This window comes from Schistocerca americana, chromosome 6 (genome assembly GCF_021461395.2).
Source record: "Schistocerca americana isolate TAMUIC-IGC-003095 chromosome 6, iqSchAmer2.1, whole genome shotgun sequence".
NCBI lineage: Eukaryota > Metazoa > Arthropoda > Insecta > Orthoptera > Acrididae > Schistocerca > Schistocerca americana.
Window position 1 is genome coordinate 378,812,633 of NC_060124.1, and position 21,281 is coordinate 378,833,913.

Consider the following 21,281-nt stretch of genomic DNA (forward strand, 5'->3'; position numbering starts at 1 on the left):
ATCAATCAGGTGCATAACTTGGAAGAAACAGATGCTGCAAACTTAACCTGCGAAATCTTGGATACCAATAAAATGGTTTTCGATGTTACATTGTCAAAGACGGCAGGATGCAGCTAAAAATTGGATGAGCAATGTAGCGAAGTAAACAATTTTAGAAGTGTTTTCGTACCTATTACATAATCTGTTCTCTCAAGTTGTTTACAAGCATGCTATCGTCTTTGACGACCTTGGTATTAGATGCTGACTTCATAAGAAATATCAGGATAGTGCAGCTTTCACAATTTTTTTTCCATTCTTAAATATAAGCATGTTCTACAAAGCAATGACGAATGGATCCATTAATATCAAGTTAACTTTTTCAACTCTAGGATAGAACTCTCTGGCTTTCACTTAGTAAAAGTGCAAGCTCTGAAGTCTGTTTGGAGTTCCAATCTAGAGACCTTCGTTTCACGGACAGTAAGTGTTCCGTATATGGAAAACGTAACTGGAATTTGAACTTCTGAGTTGCTATGTGAGATGTGCAAAGATAACCAATCCATCATAGAATTTTCTTTAAAAGGCAAGCGTTCAATTTGAAGCTTTGGTCACACACCCACACAGATCGAATTTGTATCAAATAACAGTATATATTCTACAAATCAGAAGATATGTAATTTAAAGTGCCCCGCCAAGTTTTTCTCTGTATATGTGAACTCTAATTTCAGGAACTACTGTAGGGATTTTGATACGGTTTTCACTAACAGACGGACTGGTTCACTAGGAGGGTTTGTGTGTACAAATTTATTGCCTCTATTCCAAATTAGTCATCCAGCTTTAGGTACTTAGTGATAGCCGGGCGACACCGGGGTGGGTCGTTGGTGAGCAATAAATTTGAAATAATCGACAGGAAGCAATGGTTAAGTCAAATTCTCTTGTACAGTATTCCTACGAACGCGATGGAGAAGCTTAAGTCGAGTTTGGACTATACGATGAGGAACTTGTAGCAAATTAAAGCTTTCAGTCTGTTTGTGACGTGTAACACCAATGACATCCAGAGAGTTGTAGGCTGCAGTCGTCAGGTTGGTAATGTAATATTTCTCTTTCGGAAGGCTTTCGGTACAGATCAGCCAGCTGGTGTTGCCGAGCGGTTCTAGGCGCTTCAGTCTGGAACCGCGCGACTGCTACGGTTGCAGGTTGGAATCCTGCCTCGGGCATGGATGTATGTGATGTGCTTAGGTTAGTTAGGTTTAAGTAGCTCTAAGTTCTAGGGGACTGATGACATCAGATGTTTAGTCCCATAGTGCTCAGAGCCATTTGAACCATTTTTTTTTGTACAGATCAGCACTCTCGCACTGAGAACTATATACGAGCTTGCGATATATCTGACCAGCTTTTTGGTTGCATTCCGGACTTGATAGGAGAGAACACGTCGTTCTTAACGGGGCAAAGTCATCGGATGCAAAAATAACTTCTGGCGACCAGCGAGGGAGTGTTACGGTATCCTTATAGTTCAAGATAGCAATCAATGGTCTGGTGGATAACGTCGGACGCTCTGTGAGGCTTTTTGCGAACAGTGCTGTTGCTTATAGAGACGTTGAGACAGAAGAAACTGCAGTGAAATGGAGGATGACCTTCAGAGGATCGACAATTGCTGCAGGTATAATCAGCTGATACTCAAGATAAATAAATGAAATTTATTATACCTGAATAAGCGGAAAGACCCGTTATTTTTCGATTAAAGGATTAATAATCAAAGGCCAGAAACTGTTACAATAGTTAAACAACCAATAGTATGCGTCTGAAACGGACTGAAAGTGCTACGGACACGTAAGACTGGATGTAGTTGAAGCATGTGAGGGACTGACTCATTGGAATAAAGAGAGGTAATTCACCAATCGTAGAGACAGCTTACCAAAACCTCGTTCAACCGGTCTTTGAGTACTGCTCGTCAGTCTTTGACTCATACCACGTAGGACTGATGGAGAAAAATGAAACGATCCAAAGAAGAGTATCACGTTTCGTCACATGTTTAATAAGTGCAGTAGTGCAAAGGAGACGCTTATCCAGCGGCAGACATTAAACGAGAGGCGCTGTGCATCAGGGTGGTGTTTACTGCTAAAATTTAGGGAATGTACATTCCAAGAGCTTTGGAAGACTTGAGATCAAATAAAGCAGAAGGGATGGGTAACATTCCAGCAGAATTTCTAAAATCACTGGGGGAAGGTGGCAACAAAACGATTATTCACGTTGGTGTATAGAATGTATGAGACACCATCTGACTTCCGGAGAAACGTCATTCACGCAACAGCGGACAAGTGCGAGAATTATCGCACCAACAGTTTAACAGCTGACGCATCCAATTTTCTGACAAGAATAATATACGAGAGGGCGGAAAAGAAAATTGAGGCTTTGTTAGATGACGATCAGCTTGGCTTTAGAAAAGGTAAAGGCACCAGACGGGAAGTTCTGACGTTGTGTTTGATAATGGAAGCAAGTCTAAAGTAGAATGAAGTTAAGGAATTCTGCTACTTAGGCAGCAAAATAATCCATGACGGGCGGAATAAGGACATAAAAAACAGGCTAGCACTGGTGAAAAGGGCGGTCCTGGCCAAGAGGAGTCTACTAGTACCAAGCTTAGGTCTTAATTTGAGGAAGACTATTCTGAGAATGTACATTTGGAGCAAAGCATTGTACATGATAGTGAAATGGGGACAGTGGGAAAACCTGAACTGATGAGAATCGAAGCATTTGAGATGTGATGCTATAGATGAATGTTGTAAATTAGATGGACTGGTAAGGTATGGAATGAGGAGGTTCTCTAAAGAATCGACAAGGAAAGGAATATTTGGAAAACATTGACAAGAAGGGACAGAATGGTACGACATCTGTTACGACATCAGGGAATGGTTCAAATGGCTCTGAGCACTATGGGGCTTAACATCTGAGGTCATCAGTCCCCTAGAACTTAGAACTACTTAAACCTAACTCACCTAAGGGCATCACACACATCCATGCCCGAGGCAGGATTCGAACCCGCGACCGTAGCAGTCGCGCGGTTCCGGACTGAAGCGCCTAGAACCGCTCGGTCACCGCGGCCGGCCATCAGGGAATAACTTCCATGTACTAGAGAGAGATTTAGAGGATAAAAGCTGTAGAGGAAGACAGAGACTGGAATACACCCAGTAAATATCCAGGACGTTGGTTGCAAGTGCTTCTCCGAGATGAAGAGGTTGGCACAGGAGAGGAATTCGTGGCGGGCCGCATCAGACAACTCAGAAAAAAAAAAAACCTCTTTCCAATGAGAGTCAAGCAACATATTACTTCCAAACACATCCAATAACATTTATAGACAGTTTTTCTTCCGAGTTCGCGAATGATGCAGCGAAAGGGGGCGGGGTGTACCAGAAGCGAAAATCTCATTTGAGAATCTTTGGGAGGGGACTTCCAGTCCAGTATTCGCTTGAAGACTAAGAAACCCTCCAAGAAAGCCGTAGTCTGACTGGGGGATTGGGACTATTTTAAATGATTTCTGGGACAGTCAACGGTTTTCATTTGCTAGACAAAATTTAAGTTACGTGCATGTATGTGTATATAAGTGTGTTTGTGTGGTGTGTGTGTGTGTGTGTGTGTGTGTGTGTGTGTGTGTGTGTGTGGTGTGTCTGTGTGTGTGTCTGTGCAATCTTCTATTTGTCATTTTTTTATTTTTGCTCTTTCCATGTTGCCTGGAATACAGCTTTTGACAATTTTGACTGGAATACTCTCCTTCAAATTCTGAACGTGGCAGGGGTAAAATACACGGAGCGAAAGGCTATTTACAATTTGTACAGAAACCAGATGGCAGTTATAATAGTCGAGAGGCATGAAAGGGAAGCAGTGGTTGGGGAGGGAGTGAGACAGGGTTGTAGCCTCTCCCCGATGTTATTCAATCTGTATATTGAGCAAGCAGTAAAGGAAACAAAATAAAAATTCGGAGTAGATATTAAAAACCATGGAGACGAAATAAAATCTTTGAGGTTTGCCGATGACATTGTAATTCTGTCAGAGACAGCAAAGGACTTGGAAGAGCGGTTGAACGGAATGGACAGTATCTTGAAAGGAGGATATAAGATGAACATCAACAAAGGCAAAACGAGGATAATGGAATTAGTCGAATTAAGTCTGGTGATGATGAGGGAATCAGATTAGGAAATGAGACACATAAAGTACTAAAGGAGTTTTTCTATTTGGGGAGCAAAATAACTGATGATGGTCGAAGTAGAGAGGATATAAAATGTAGACTGGCAATGGCGAGGAAAGCGTTTCTGAAGAAGAGAAATTTGTTAACATCGAGTACAGATTTAAGTGTAAGGAAGTCGTTTCTGAAAGTATTTGTATGGAGTGTAGCCATGTATGGAAGTGAAACTTGGACGATAAATAGTTTGGACAAGAAGAGAATAGAAGCTTTCGAATTGTGGTGTTACAGAAGAATGCTGAAGATTAGATGGGTAGATCACATAACTAATGATGAAGTATTGAATAGAATTGGGGAGAAGGGGAGTTTGTGGCACAACTTGTCTAGAAGAAGGGATCCGTTTGTAGAACATGTTTTGAGGCATCAAGGGATCACAAATTTAGCAGTGGAGGGCAGCGTGGAGGGTAAAAATCGTAGAGGGAGACCAAGAGATGAATACACTAAGCAGATTCAGAAAGATGTAGTTTGCAGTAGGTACTTGGAGATGAAGAAGCTTGCACAGGATAGGGTAGTATGGAGAGCTGCATCAAACCAGTCACCGGACTGAAGACCACAACAACAATAACATTCGCTGCTCCAAGGGACAGAGCGAACTGTTTTACCTGTTATTCATAAAGGTTCATTTAATAAATTTGTTTCAGTACCAACAATCTACAGTAAGAGACATTCTGGCTTTATACTGCAGTTCTTCAGAAAAGTGTTGTCATCATTAAAGAATAGGTAAAATTATTAAGATTTCAGTAATTTAGTCGGTGAAGCGTAACAGAGCCATGGACGAACGAGGCTGCACCTCAGTCCGCATACTTACACCTGCGCGGTGGTTTCTGATAGGCCAAGGCCTCAGGTTCCGCAAACCACTGCAAAGTGCGACCGTTCTCGGTGCCTTCCACCAGCCTGTCGATCTTGTCCTCGCCGTAGTCACCGCACGCCAGTTCGATCACTGCAACACACACAACAGCAACCCTACAGTCCCACCTGCACGGGTGATTCAGCCATTCACGTTACTGTAAGACTTATTATGAGTCATCGTTTAGCTACTGTATTGATCGGTCTTGGTTTTACTTGCGAAAATTAAGAAAACCTATGTAAAGGTGTGCAACAGAATAAACTGAATACAATGTAAATGCGTCATAGGACTCATGTGACATTTAGTGTTCCCCAGGGTCAACTACGAAGAGCACATTTATTTTTTCTGTATATAAGAAAAATATTTTCATCACGTTCTCACTATAATTACTATATTTTTGTACACGATCTTTAATTGTGTCCGGTCAGACCAGCATTTCTAAATGTATTTAATTACAGTCTGTTTACAGCAGATCAAACAAATTAAGTCTTAAGCCAAACCTACCCAAACTGCACTAAAGCATAGATACTCAAACATTTCTATCATGTTTATGCTCCGTCCTTCCACACATATTTTTATATCAGAGATACTCAAAATGTTTTTACCTAAGAGTGCATTCTAAAATATCATTGAGCCAGCGAGCACCATTTATTTTTTGAAGCTAAATTTGTAGTTGGACACAAGCAATAATATACATTATATGTAAAATGTTTAATACTTGACCATAATTTTAGTATCAAAACATTCTTATGTAGAGTAAGTAATTGTTTCATACTACATACTGTAGCTAAGATGGTACAAAAATCCATTATAAGAAACTCAAATCTCAAAAGTCAGTGACATTTTTGACACTGCATTTCACTGGTCATTGCTTCGTAATTAGGGGATTGTGAAGTATCGCCAGCCAGCATCAATATGTTCAGCAGTATGTTTGATACGTCTGACACGTGAATCAGAAAAAGACGTTATGTTACACGCTGCTCTTTTCAAGAATGAAAATTTGTTTCTGTTTACTATATTCCAGAAGCGTTTCTTCTTCACTCTAAGTACGGCTGACTGCAACAGAAAAGTCTTGTTTCTATACCTCAGTATTGACGCTTCTCAAGAAATCCTCCCTTGAGTATGGGAACGCAACCTTTATAACAGGTTGTGAGTTAGATATTGGCATATTCCATACCATCACTTTTTTACGTTACCAAATTTAAGATTAAAAATTTTATGGTGGCACGTTGTTGATGTTATTCTTGTAGTCTGGTTTGACGAAGCTCTCCATGTTAGTCTATCCTGACGGAAGCGTCTTCATCTCTCCATAGCTACTACTACCTACATCTATTTGAACATGCTCTCTGTATTCAAGCCCTGGTCTCTCTCTGTAATTTTTATCTCCAAACTTTCTTCCATTTCCAAACTGGCGATTCCTTTATGATTAACAATGACCCTATCAACCGATCCTTTCTTTTAATTAAGTTAATCCGCAAATATCTTTTTTCCTCGGGTCGATTCAGTATCTCTTCGTTAGTTATCTGATCTACCCATAAAATTTTCAACATTCTTCTATAAAACCACATTTCGAAAGATTCTTTCTTAACTACTTATCGTCCACGTTTAACTTTCGTACATGCCTACAATATATACCAATACCATTAGAGAAGACTACCTAGCACTTAAATTTATCTTGCTATTGCCAGGCCCCATTTTATACTGAAGTGATGAAAGTCATGGCATACCTGCTAATATGCTGTCGGACCTCCTTTTGTTCGAGGTTGTGCAGCAGGATGGACTCAACAAGTCGTTGGAAGTCTCTTGCAGAAATATTCAGCCATGCTAATTTCATTGCCGTCCCTAATTGCGAAAGTGTTGCCGGTGCAGGATCTTTTGCTCGAAATGACTTTTCGATTACATCCCATAAATGATCGTTGGGATTCATGTCTGGCGACCTGGGTAGCCAAATCATTTGCTCGAATCGTTCAGAATATTCTTCAATTCAATCGCGAAAAAGTGTGGTCCGGTGACATGGTGCGTTGTCATTCATAAAAATTCCATCGTCGTTTGGGAGCGTGAAGTCCATGAAGGGTTACGAATGGTCTTCAGGTTGTCGAATGTGACCATTTCCAATCAATGACAGGTTCGGTTTGACCAGAGGATCCAGTCCATTCCATGTAAACACAGCCCACATCTTTGTGGAGCAACCTGTGGCTCGCACGGTGCCTTGTAGACAACTTGGAGCCATGATTCCGTGGGATTTGCCCCACACTCGAATCCTACCATCAGCTCTTACCAACTGACCAGGTCACGGTCTTACAGTCATCTAGGGTCCAACGGATACGGTCACGAGCCCAGGAGAGGCACTACAGGCGATGTCGTGCTGTTAGCAAAGGAACGCGCGTCAGTCGTCTGCCGATTAACGCAAAATTTCGCCGCACTGTCCTAATGAATACGTTCGTCGTACGTCCCACATTGATTTCTGCAGTTATTTCATGCACTGCTGTTTGTCTAGTGGCACTGACAGCTCCACCCAAACACCACTCCTCTCTGTCACTAAGTGAAGCCCGTCGGTTACTGGATTGTCCGTGGCGAGAGATAATGCCTGAAGTCTGGTTCTCTCGGCACACTCTTGAAACTGTGGGTCTCCTAGTATTGAATTCTGTAACGAGTTCCGAAATCGAATATCCTATGCGTCTAGCTCCAGCTACCATGCCGCTCTCAAAATCTTATTCCCGTCGGGAGGCCATAATCACATTGGAAACATTTCCACATGAATCATGTGAGCAGAAATGATAGGTCCGCCATTCCCCGAGTTTTGCCACTGTCTGCTTCGGCCATCATCAATTATTTTGCTGCCTAAACAGCAATACTTATCTACTACTTTTATTTTTTCATTTCCTAATCAAACGCTCTCAGCATCGCCTGATTTAATTCGACTGAATTCTCTTCCCCTCGTTTTAGTTTCATTGATATTCATCTTACAACCTCTTTCCAAGACACTGTCCATTCCGTTCGCCTGCTCTTGCAAATCTTTCGCTGTTTGTGACAGGTGGAAAATGTCATTTCGACAAACAATAAAGTTTTTATTACCTATCCCTAAACTTTAATTCCGTTTCTAGCTTTTTCCTTAGTTTCCTTCACTTGTTGGTCTACAAACTTCAGAGATAGACTACAACCCTTTTACAAAGGCCTGCACTACCATTAATTAATTCTCAAAAAGGAAAATATTTGTTATAAATTTAAGAAGCTTTCACGCCACACCCATCCATACATAATAAATCTGATTTATGAAATACTATTTTTCAAAATAAGCTGTACACCACGTGCTGTCGAAGTATTTTCAACATATCTAATTAAAATATCTAAAGGTTAATTGTTATTCTGATTATTTGTTCCCCGAATTTTTTTGTTTTATGTTTTACAATGTTATTTTACGTTCTACATTCGGGTTTCTTTTTTGGTTTTTAGGTTACATTTTCAAATATATGTATTTTGTTATATGTTATATTGTTTAACTAAATCATTGTTATGATACAAAATCACTACAATAATGATAATCTATAAAGAAATGCTTAACACATAACTTTTCTACACTGTGCACATAAAATGAACGAAATTCCTCATATAATACGCACAACGGACAACACAATATAAAACAAAATTCAGCAGGATTTGAAATTATGGCGGGTGACCGTTTGAATATCCTGAACACTATCAGGCATATGTCAGTACGATGGGAAACCTTGGCGAAGAGAATTACGTACTGGTGCCTGCTGTTGATTATGTTGTTTCACATGCGGAGATCAACATCATAATCATTCAGTAGAACTAGATCTGAAAATCTTCTCACAGAGTTCTTCCAACATCAAATAACATATACGTCCAACGACTGTACCTATCCTGTTGAGCGTTTTGGGATCAACAGACGAACAAGTTTCATGTTCTCAGGTACAATGCTCGAAACGGTTGTTTCACATTTACCACACCAAGCATCTAAAAGTAATAGATTTTTCTAGCGCACTGGGCAAAGAAATCTTCTGTTAACCATCTTTTGACGTTGTCAGACGTTACTGTACCAGACTGAGGCCGTATCAAGAACAGATGGGGATTCAAAAAGAGATTCTCCAATTCTCGTTCCAACTCTCCATTAGTTTCTGAACGTGGGTGGTCAATCCGAGAAAACCGTTTTGAGTGTCGTACCTGAGGTCAAGTGACTTGCTCACCTCGTGAAATCACAAAGCTCGACGACACAGGTTCAGCAATTGGACGTATACGATTTTCCAAGTGGTAAGCACTTTGTGAGAAGATTTCAGATTTAGTTCTGAATCATTATAATATAGATCTGCACTTGAGAAACAATATAACCAAGTCGCAGTCACTAGTACACAGTAAATTATCTTCGCCAAGATTTTCAGTGTACTGAAATTTGCCTGGTAAAAATCAGCATATTTAGAGGATCACCCACCATTTATAAAATACTGCTGAATTTTGTTTTATGGTCTGTTGTCCCTCGTGTGCAGTATGCGAAGTAATTTCCTTCATATTGTGTGCAAGGTGTAAAAAACGTTATGTATAAGCATATCTTTATACAGTCATCATTACTGTAATGATTTTATACCGTAATAATGGGTTACTTATTGCTATCAACTACACTACTGGCATCAAAATTGCTACACCACGAAGATGACGTGCTACAGACGCGAAATTTAACCGACAGGAAGAAGATGCTGTGAAATGCAAATGATCAGTATTTCAGACCATTCACACAAGGTTGGCGCCGGTGGCGACACATACAACGTGCTGACATGAGGAAAGATTACAACCGATTTCTCATACTCAAAAAGCAGGTGACTGGCGTTGCCTAGTGAAACGTGGTTGTGTTGCCTCGTCTCAGGAGGAGAAATGCGTACCATCACGTTTCCGACTTTGATAAAGGTCGGATTGTAGCCTATCGCGATTGCGGTTTATAGTATCGCGACATTGCTGCCCGCGTTGGTCGAGATCCAATGACTGTTAGCAGAATATGGACTCGGTGGGTCCAGGAGGGTAATATGGAACGCCGTGCTGGATGCCAACGGCCTCGTATCACTAGCAGTCGAGATGACAGGCATCTTATCCGCATGGCTGTAACGGATCGTGCAGGCACGTCTCGATTCCTGAGTCAACAGATGGGGACGTTTGCAAGACAACAACCATCTGCACGAACAGTTCGACGACGTTTGCAGCAGCATGGACTACCAGCTCGGAGACCATGGCTGCGGTTACCCTTGACGCTGCATCACAGACAGGAGCGCCTACGATGGTGTACTCAACGACGAACCTGGGTGCACGAATGGCAAAAAAGGCATTTTTTCGTATGAATCCAGGTTCTGTTTACAGCATCATGATGTTTGCATCCGTGTTTGGCGACATCGCGGTGCACGCACATTGTAAGCGTGTATTCGTCATCGCCATACTGGCGTATCACCCGGCGTGATGGTATGGGGTGCCATTGGTTACTAGTTACGGTCACCTCTTGTTCGCATTGACGGCACTCTGAACAGTGGACGTTACATTTCAGATGTGTTACGACCCGTGGCTCTACCCTTCATTCGGTCCCTGCGAAACCCTACATTTCAGCAGGATAATGCACGACCGCATGTTGCAGGTCCCGTACGGGCCTTTCTGGGCATAGAAAATGTTCGACTGCTGCCCTGGCCAGCACATTCTCCAGATCTCTCACCAACTGAAACGTCTGGTCAATGGTGGCCGAGCAACTGGCTCGCCACAATACGCCAGTCACTACTCTTGATGAACTGTGGTATCGTGTTGAAGCTGCATGGGCAGCTGTACCTGTACACGCCAACCAAGCTTTGTTTGACTCAATGCCCAGGGGTATCAAGGCCATTATTACGGCCAGAGGTGGTTGTTCTGGGTACTGATGTCTCAGGATGTATGCACCCAAATTGCGTGAAAATGTAATCGCACGTCAGTTCTAGTATAATATATTTGTCCAATGAATACCAGTTTATCATCTACATTTCTTCTTGGTGTAGCAATTTTAATGGCCAGTAGTGTAATAAAATACAGGTATGTGAATCTGTGAACTAAAAAATAGAAATAAATTAATGTAAAACGTAAAATGACACTTTTAAATCATGAAACAACAAAAAGTAAAATAAATAATTAAAATAATAATGACGTTTAGATATTTTAATTAGGTATGTTGAAAATACTCGAAAGCACGTTGTTTACAGCTTATTTTCCAAGAATGGTATTTCACATGATGGATGTGACGTGAAAGCTCAAAAAATGGTTCAAATGGCCTAAGCACTATGGGACTTAACATCTGAGGTCATGAGCCCCCTAGAACTTAGAACTACTTAAACCTAACTACCCTAAGGACATCACACACATCCATGCCCGAGGGGGGATTCGAATCTGCGACCGTAGCAGCTGCACGGTTCCGGAATGAAGCGCCTAGAACCACTCGGCCACAGAGCCCGGCTTGAAAGTTTCATTAATTTGTGTTGTAACAAAGGTTTTTATTTTACTAGCTTAATTAAACGTGGGGCTATATTGAAAAATTTCAAATTATTGCAAAAGTTTATTTTACAGTTTTCAAGAACGCTATTTATTTTGTTTTAAACTTCTATGTGAAACACATTTTTTTATGTATGATGGTTTCGAAGATATTCCTTCTAAACTTAATATTCCAATTTATCTTTTGAGTTGTGTTTTACCTCTGAAACGTGAAATTGGCCAAAAACGACAAATATGCGTGTTGCATTATTTTGACCCCTCTACCTGAGGGCCAAACTGTGTCACGATCGTTTACCTACACCTGGGACCCTTCTCTTTTCAGTGGGATCCGTCGGCCGGCGTTTCACTCGTCGTTGCCAGATCCTGAGGTCAGTCCAGTAGAACTGCCACCAGGTCGAGGAGACCGTCGGTCTCCTTATCACTGACGTCATGAGACGCCGGAAAAATAGCACGCGTTACGAAAGTTCGGACACGGACGTGCGTCACACCAAGCAAATAGCGACCTCGAATATTCTCCCAGATTCCTAATTAATCTGTTTGTCTCGCTATTAATACGCGTTTCATCCGCATAGGTTATCTCAACGGCCAACCGTATACGGAAGTTTTGGGTCATTCGCGGCACATACGTACACATGGTCGCAGCGTCACTCTTTCGGAACACTGCTTCATTTTCAAGGTACGATGCATGAGGTGCTCGTTTTCGCTCGATGACTCAGCCTTCCACCGCCTGCTCAGCGAGGGGACTCCAGAAAGTAAGTTATACATTACTACGGCAGGCCAAGTAACTTTTATTGAATACTGCATCACGCTTCATAGCTAAACAGATAAATTTCTATATACATTTTTTTAATTTTATTTTTTTGAGTATTGAATATTCTGATTGGTTTGGTGTGGACCGCCGCAGATGTCTTCCCTGCCCTAACCTCAGAGTAGCGACTTCCACCCTGCGTCCTCAATTATTGTTGGGTATTTTTAAATCTCTTCCTTCCACTATAGTTTTTATGCTTTACAGCTCCATCGCGTACCATGGAGATTATTCTCGACGTCTTACTTAACACATGTCCTATCATCCTGTCCCTTCTTCTTGTCAGTATTTTCCATATTTTCCTCACTTCTCCAATTCTGCGGAGAACCTCCTTATTCCTTACCTTATCAGTCCACCTAATTTTCAACTTTCTTCTGTAGCAACCCATCTCAAATGCTTGGATTCCCCTCTGTTCCGGATTTCCTACAATCTATGTTTCACTACCATACAATGCTGTGCTCCACTGGTACAATCTCAGAAACTTTTCCGTGAAGTTAAGGCCTATGTGTTTTGGCCAGGAATATCTTGTTCGCATATGCTACTTTTATGCTCTCTTTGCCTCGACTGTCATGTGTTTCTTTCCTTTCAAGGTAATGGAATTCTATCACTTAACTACTTCGTGGTCAGAAATTTTGATCCAGAGTGAGATTTTCACTCTACAACGGAGTGTGCGCTGATATGAAACTTCCTGGCAGATTAAAATTGTGTGCCCGACCGAGACTCGAACTCGGGACCTTTGCCTTTCGCCGGCAAGTGCTCTACCAACTGAGCTAGCTAAGCACGACACACGTCCCCTCCTCACAGAGCATTAGCCCCCGAAAGGCAAAGGTCCAGAGTTCGAGTCTCGGTCCGGCACACAGTTTTAATCAGCCAGGAAGTTTCATATCAGCAATTTTGAAGTTAATTTTACTCTCAATTTCATTTCTGCTACTTTTCATTAATTTCGTATTTCTTCGATTTACCCTCAGTCCATTTCTGGACCCATTAGACTGTTCATTTCAATCAGGAGATCCTGTAATTCTTCTTCACTTTCACTGAGAATAGCAATGTCACCACCGAATCTGATACATCAGATCCTCACCTTGAATTTTAATCCCACTCTTGAACCATTCTGTTGTTTCCGTCATTACTTATTCGGTGTATAGACTGAGCAGTAGGGGCGGTACACTGCATCCCTGTCTTACATTTTTTTAATCCGAGCTGTTCGTTCCTGGTCTCCCACTCTTATTATCCCCTATAGTTTCTTGCACATATTATATATTATCTGTGTTTCGCTATAGCTTACCCTTACTTGTCTCACCAATTCACATTGACGAACGCTTTTTCCAGGTTGACAAATTTATTTTTCTTCAGTGTTGCTTCCATTATCAATCGCAGCGTCTGACCTGCCTCTGATTTTTTACCTTTTGTAAAGCAAAACCTGATCGTCTTCTAACAGAGCTTCAATTTTCTTTTCCATTCCTCTGTAGATTTATTCTTGCCAGCATGACATGTTTAGGCGATTGTGTGTTAATTCTAGAGCTTACCTACCATTACCATCTGCAGGATAATGTGGAGGATATTTTTCCGAAAGTCTGATGCTATGTCTCCCTGTCTCATAGATTCTATACACCACCTTAAACAGTTGTTTATTTGCCACTTTTCTCAATAAATTTCGAAATTCCGAAGGAATATATGTTCCTTCTGTCTTATTTGGTCGCAAGTCTTCCAAAGCTCTATTAAACTCTGACCTCCAATATTGCATCTCCTATATTATCAATCCCGAATTCCATTTCTTCTTCAGGAAATTTCTATCCGTAGTAGAGGACTTCAGTGTACTCTTCCCACTTTCCCGCTATCTACTATGCGTTTAACAGTGGAATTACGGGTGCGGTCTTAGTGTTCTCATCCTTGATTTTAATTTCACCGAAAGTTGTTTTGATTCTACACGCTGAATCAGCTGCTTCGACGAACATTTCTTTCTCGATGTCTTCACACTTTCCGGTAGCTACAGTATTTCTCCATGGCTTCCTTGGACTTCCTATTTATTTCACATTTAGTGACTGTTTTTCTGTATTCCAGTCTTTCTCTTAATATTTTTGTACCTCTTTCTTTCATTGATCAAGGTTTCTTCGCAGTTGCTTTCCTTGAACCTATCTTTCTCTGTCAGACTTCTGTGACTGCCCTTTTCTGAGGCGTCCGTTGATCTTCAACTGAGCTGCCTATCGTGGTATTCTATATCACAGTGTGTATAGCCTCAGGTAACTTTATATGAATCTTATCATTCCTCATTACTCCAGTATTCCACTTGTTTCTACAATGGTTTTTCCGGAGAGTTCTCTTGAAATTCAGTTTATTCTTGATCATTACTAAATCGTGGCTGGAGTTTGTATTTGCCCTGCTTACAACTTACAATCCAGTATCTGATACCCGGGGAACAAACTCATCGATGAGCCGAAAAGTAATGACCACTGCCAACCACGACGTAGACTCTCTCCTGGTGGCGTTGCGAACAATGATGTGGTATCGGAAGTTCGCAAGCGGCTCTGAGACGTTCGGGGAATCGTTCCAGCGTCGATACGGGCTGCAAATAGGGAAATCCACTGACATGAGCGACTTCGATGAAGGCCAGATAGTTGTGACATGGCGCTTAGGAACGAGCATCTCTGTAAAGGCGAAGCTAATCGACTGTTCTCCTGCTGCTTTCGTAAGTATATGTGGAAAGTGGTTGAAAGGCGATGACACACGTGAAGGCGACAAAGTGTAGGACGTTCGCGCCTTATCACAGAACGTCAACCTGTAAAGCAGAACAGGCAGCCATCATAGCAGATGTGACGACAATGAACAATGGGCCTCCGTCTCAGACGGCGCCTGCGTGTTCCGATGTAGTCCGACCGACACCGTCAGTTGCTATTCCAACAGGTTAGGACCTCGGATCAGTGGAAGCATGCTGCCTAGTCGAATGAATATTTGTCACAATAGGTCGATGGATTGCTCGAATACGCTGTCATCCAGGCTAATGGCTGCTTGAAACATGCACCGCAGTAGGCCGATGGTAAACATTTGACAGTCTGTACGGACCTGAACATGTCTTGTATTCACTGGACCACATCAGGCATACCGGCAAGGTTATCCTATGTTATGCTTCTAAAACGTGACGGATGCATATAGTTGTCTCAGCTTTCTTTCTTGCACATAACGAGGCCAATTTATTTTTGCCGACGTTTTATCACCCATATCTGTAACTGGCATATCAACTTTTATCGGACTTCTGAAGAAGCCTTGAAGTAGACGAAATGCGCATCATTTATTAATAAAGAACCAGTCCATTTCCTTCTCAGTCCTCTCTCTCCTCCTCATCTCCTGTAAGACCATCTCCTCTTCCCTCTATCTCCTTCTCATCCCTCTAAATCTTCTCCCCTCACTTTGCCCATCTCCTCCTCCTTCCTCTCTCTGTCCCTCTTCCCTTTCTCTGTCCATCTCCTTCTCTCCCTTCTATCTCCTCCTCACCTCTTTTTCTGTCCAATTCCTCCTCCCCTCTTTCTGTCCGTCTCCCACATCCCTCTCTGTCCATCTAGTCCTCCAGCTGTCTAGCTCATCCTCTTTCCTTTTTCCATCCATCTTCTCTCGCACATCTGACCTCTCTCTTCCTCCCCCTCCAAATTCACCTCATTCCCTCTAATCTATCTACTCCTCCCTCCTCACTATCTGCTCCCTCCTCCACTCTCTCTGGCCATCTTCTCCACCCCCACCTCCACCTGTGCTGCTCCTTCTCTTTCCTTTCTATGTCCATCCCCTCTTTCACCCTTTTCTCGACGTTACAACCCTCATTTCAATAGGAGTTTGCAGGTTATTGCCCACATATTATATATTTCCAAGCACTATATAATATGTGTGCCAAGTTTCACTGAAATAGATGCAGTAAAGGCATGAGGAACATGCACTGATCAGCCAGAACATTATGACCGCCTACGTAATAACCGGTATGTCAACCTTTGGTACGGATAACAGCGGTGACGCGTCGTGGCTTGGAAGCCATAAGGCCCTGGTAGGTCACTGGAGGGAGTTGGAACCATACCTGCACACACCGTTCACCTAATTCCCATAATTACAAGGGAGATGGGCGATGAGCGCTGATGCCACATTCAATCACATTCTAGATGTGTTCGATCGGGTTCAGATATGGTGAGTTGGGGGGACCAGCACATGAAATCGAAATCGCCACTGTGTTTCTCGAACTACTCCAACACACTCCTGTCCTCGTGACACGGCGCATTATCTTGTTGGAAAAACGCCATTGCTGTCGGGCAACATGACCATCATGAAGGGGTGTATATCGACTGCAACCGGTGTACGATACTTCTTCGCAATCATTGTGCCTTGTACGAGCTTCAGTGGACAAATGTATACATGAATATTTCTCAGAGCATAATGGAGTCGCCGCCAGCTTGCCTCCACCCCACAGTAAAGGTGTCAAGGAGATGTTCCCCTGGAAGACGACGGGTTCGTGCCTCCCATTGGTATGAGGAAGAAGATATCCGGATTCATCAGATCATGCAACGTTCAGCGCCGAGGAGCACGTGCACATTTCAGTCTTAACAATGCCACATGCATGGGTCATCGGCTGCGGAGGCCTATCGTTGTACTCTTCAAATGGTTCAAATGGCTCTGAGCACTATGGGAGTTAAATCTGACTCCCGTAGAACTTAGAACTACTTCCAGACTGAAGCGCCTAAAACCGCTCGGCCACACCGGCCGCCCGTTGTACTCTGCCCAGCATTAAAGTGTGATGTTACTTCCGCCACAGTTCGTCGCCTGTCCTGCTTTGCCAGTCTGATCAGCCTACGACATCCGAAATCTGTAATGAGGGTTGGCCATCCAACCCTACGACGTCTGGACATGGTTTCTCCTAGGTTCCACCACGTGTTGATGACATTTGCCAGAGCACAACTCGAACAACTGACAAGTCCTGCAGTTTCCGTAATACTTGCGCCGAACCTCCGGGCCATCACAGTTTACCCTCGGTCAGATAGATCGCGCGCCTTCCCCATTCTACACACTCACTGACACATCATGTACCGTGTGTGTGTGTGTGTGTGTGTGTGTGTGTGTGTGTGTGTGTGTGTGTGTGACTGTGTCGCCACCATCGCTTGGACGCGTTTATATCGACAGTAGGTCGGTGGTCACTTTTTATGGCTGGTCAGTGTAGATACATGGATATATCCACTTTTATGATATGTATACCTTATGGAGCTGAGACATGATGACAAATGTGTTTCTAAATGTTTTGAGTGCCAAGTTTCTTCTACTCATTGTGTTGTATTACAACAACGTTAATTCAGGTTAATATTCCTTGCTACAGTAAGTAACGTATTTGAAGATCACCGTCTCCGTAATACACATTCACGAATCGATGTTACTTCCTTGTCTGAAATTATACCGTAGCAACTGATCATTATGAGTAGGCCACACCTGTGAGTTGCCAGTACTGGAACGCAAACAATAATACATTCTCTCCTGTCGTATTGTCTAACGACGCAGTGGCTATACTATTTACTCCTCTGCCCCTGAGGTAAGCGGTCAACCTTAATTAGCTCACTACCGAATTCACGAACATCAACTAAAATAAAGTAAATCTTGAAATATTACTTCCTCTACAAGTATTTTTGTTTGTTACTGAGCAAGAAAAACTGCACTCTTAAGAAACTCTTTATGTTAGCTGCTGGATACAGCGGTATTACAAAATAAGGCAATGAACAGCGGGTCGTGTGAATACTTCATTCGAGCAGCAGTTTGACAGCCACTGCTCTAGGCAATAAACAGTCTCTCTCGATGTCTTTGCCAGTATCTCTTCCGTCACCGTCGCTTGTACTGTAGCATCTTATGGTGCTGTCGTAAGACTTTTACGCCTGGAGCTGGTGAAGTGAACGCTTTATTCCTTGACGTAACCCCGCAAAAAGGTCGAGAGGACTTATGTACACTGAACGTGGTAGCCATGATGCAGGACCATCTCTACTGATCCATTTGTCCAGAAAGGTTCCACCGAAGAACTGGCTAACAAATAACCCGGAGTATAGCAGTCGACCATTTTGTTGAAACAACAGAGGAAAGAAATCAGAAGTCAGGCCACATGTAGAAGCGTATCCACAAAAACTTAACAATTTGGAAAACGACGCGTAGACATGTAGAAGTGACTAACCAGAAAACAGTATTCATGAATTAAGGTACCACTTACAGCAAATCACATAGCTGTAGCTGGCATATTTCTTTACAAATACATTTTGGAATTAGAGAAACACTTCATGCTCAGCCGGTATTTTTTGCTATAGTCTCTCGTATGCGATCTTCTTTACAGATATTTTTCGATGAAACCTTCCATCAGACCTAAGTCTTCCTTTCGCGTTTCGTAATACTGACTTCGAGCGGACGTCTCAAACACTTATACGATGTGGTGCGCTCAAGCTGATCGTCAGTAATCTTGTAATCGCCCGTCCGATTGGCCGTGCGGTCTAATGCATGGTTTTCCGGGCGGGAAGGACCGCCTTGTCCCCGGCACGGTTCCGCCCGGCGGATTTGTGTCAAGGTCCGGTGAACCGACCAGTCTGTGGATGGTTTTTAGGTGGTTTCCATCTGCCTCGGCGAATGCGGGCTGGTTCCTCTCATTCCGCCTCAGTTACACTATGTCGGCGATTGCTGCGCAAACAAGTTCTCCACGTACGCGTACACCACTATTACTCTACCACGCAATCATAGTGGTTACACTCGTCTGGTGTGAGACGTTCCCTGGGGGGTCCACCGGGGGCCGAACCGCGCAATAACCTTGAATTCGGTGTGGGGCGGTGGAGGGGTGAAGTGGACCGCGGTAGTCGTCGTGGGGTTGTGGACCACTGCGGCTGCGGCGGGGACGGAGCCTCTCCGTCGTTTCTAAGTCCCCGGTTAACATACAATACAATGCAATACAATCTTGTAATCAGATACAACTGGTTCTCCAAGAAGATGTAGGATATGTCCTGATTTGACAGTCGGAAATGGAAGAGCAGGACAATGTTACTTTAGGAATGCAGAGGAGACTCACCGTAGTCGGCGGGGTTGTGGTACATGGGGCAGGGCAGCTGCACGGCCGAGAGGTATGGCACCAGGTTGTCTGCGGAACCCTGGTAGAGGCACTCGCCGCGCGCCAGCACGTACACGTGGTCGAACAGTTGGAAGAGCGACGCGCTCGGCTGGTGGATCGTGCAAACGATCGTCCGCCCCTGCCGCGCCAGCAGCTTCAGGAGGTACACCACCTGCCAACAGGGGCGCGACTCTGTAGACATAGCTGACGGCGCCTGCCAACAGCTGCACATGCGATAACTACAGGTGGTGGATAAAAATATGGAAACAGCAAAAACACATGGCCATGCCTTACACGGTTCAGGGAACCCGTTGGCAATCAAAACAGCTGCGAGTCATCTCTGAATGGGTAAACAATGGCCTTGTACAGTTTTCAGGGGAATCTTTCATGATACTTCCTGCCAAACAGTGGCGTGTGCAGGTAATGTTGATGGAGGTGGATAGCGATCGCGAACCCTTTTCTGCAAAGTAGACCACAAAGGCTCAATAATAGGTATACCTTTGTTTCGCTTTGCTTTGTCTGTTATAGTTTTGAGGCGGGCGCAGTGTAGGAAAGATTTAGGTTACTTCAGGTCAATGTGTATTGCATACTGTTGTTCAAAAGAAGTTATTGAAAGTTTAGAAACTCGCCGAAAAGCGGCTTGTAACATTTGTTTTGTAATATTAAGGAATATCTACAAACACAAACATGGATTTTTAGTCTTAAAACAGGAAGTATACCTCGAGGCGTACTATGACAAGGAGAAGCATCGAGTAAACGACGAAGAAGAGAATGAGATAAATAAGAAAAAACTGTAACATATTTTGAGGTTCTTTTTATCAAGAAACTAGCTAGGTACCCGGTGTTGCTAGGGTATGTATTTATTTCAATCTTCTATAAGTGCACCTCCTCCTTTCCTCTTTCTCCACCAATCTCCTCCATTCCCCCCCTCTCTCTCCACCCCCTACAGCTTGTCTCTCTGTCTGTCTCCTCCTATCCCCCTTACTGTCCATCTCTTCCTCGCCCTCTCTCTGTCCGACTTCTTCTCCTTTTCTCCCTGTCTAATTTTCTCTCTGTCTGTCCCCTCTGTTTGTCCATCTCCTCCAGCACCCTCTCTCCATCCATCTCCTCATCCCCCTCTCTCTGTGCATCACCTCTCTTTCCGTTCATTCTACCTCTTCCCTCTCTCTGTCCATTTCCTCTTCTCTCGTCTCTCTTAACGGCTCCTCCTCTTTCGTTTCTCTGTCCAATTCCTCCTCCCCGCCCTCTGCCTTTCTCTCTCTCCCTCTGTATCTGTTCGACTCCTCTCCTTTCCTTTCTTGTCCATCTCCTTCTTCTCCTCTCTGTGTCCATTCCGTCCCCTCTCTGTCCATCTCCTCTGTGTCCATCTCCTTCTTCCCCTGGCTGTCTGTCCATCTCCTGCTCCCCCCTTTCCTTATGTTATCACCCTCAACCCAACAGGAGGCTGATGGCTTTTACCCCCACAGTATTTCTGTCCAGAGCGTAACTAATATGTGTACCAAATAATCATCTTGTGGTGTTGCAACTCTTCTTGTTATGTCTGCGCTTGCTACGAAATGGGAGCCGGCCGGGGTGGCCGAGCGGTTCTAGGTGCTACAGTCTGGAACCGCGCGACTACTACGGTGGCAGGTTCGAATCCTGCCTCGGGCATGGATGTGTGTGGTGTCCCTAGGTTAGATAGATTTAAGTAGTTCTAAGTTCTAGGGGACTGATGACCATAGAAGTTAAGTCCCATAGTGCTCAGAACAATTTGAACAAAATGGAAAGACGAGCTTCGCCTTATGCAAGACACCTTTTTTCTGTTTTGTTTCACCCAGAC

At 43.3% G+C, this 21,281-nt stretch overlaps 1 protein-coding gene across 1 annotated transcript in view; it reads right to left on the reverse strand.

The window, feature by feature from the left end:
• Positions 1 to 21,281, reverse strand: part of LOC124619251 (ATP-binding cassette subfamily G member 4) — a 195,148-nt gene that overhangs the window by 25,527 nt on the left and 148,340 nt on the right. Inside the window, exons 5-6 of the mRNA XM_047145510.1 lie at positions 19,424 to 19,634; positions 5,019 to 5,150 (exon numbers count right to left, since the gene is read on the reverse strand). Of these exons, the coding sequence (XP_047001466.1) occupies positions 5,019 to 5,150; positions 19,424 to 19,634 (343 nt within the window). The remainder of the gene's footprint in view (positions 1 to 5,018; positions 5,151 to 19,423; positions 19,635 to 21,281) is intronic.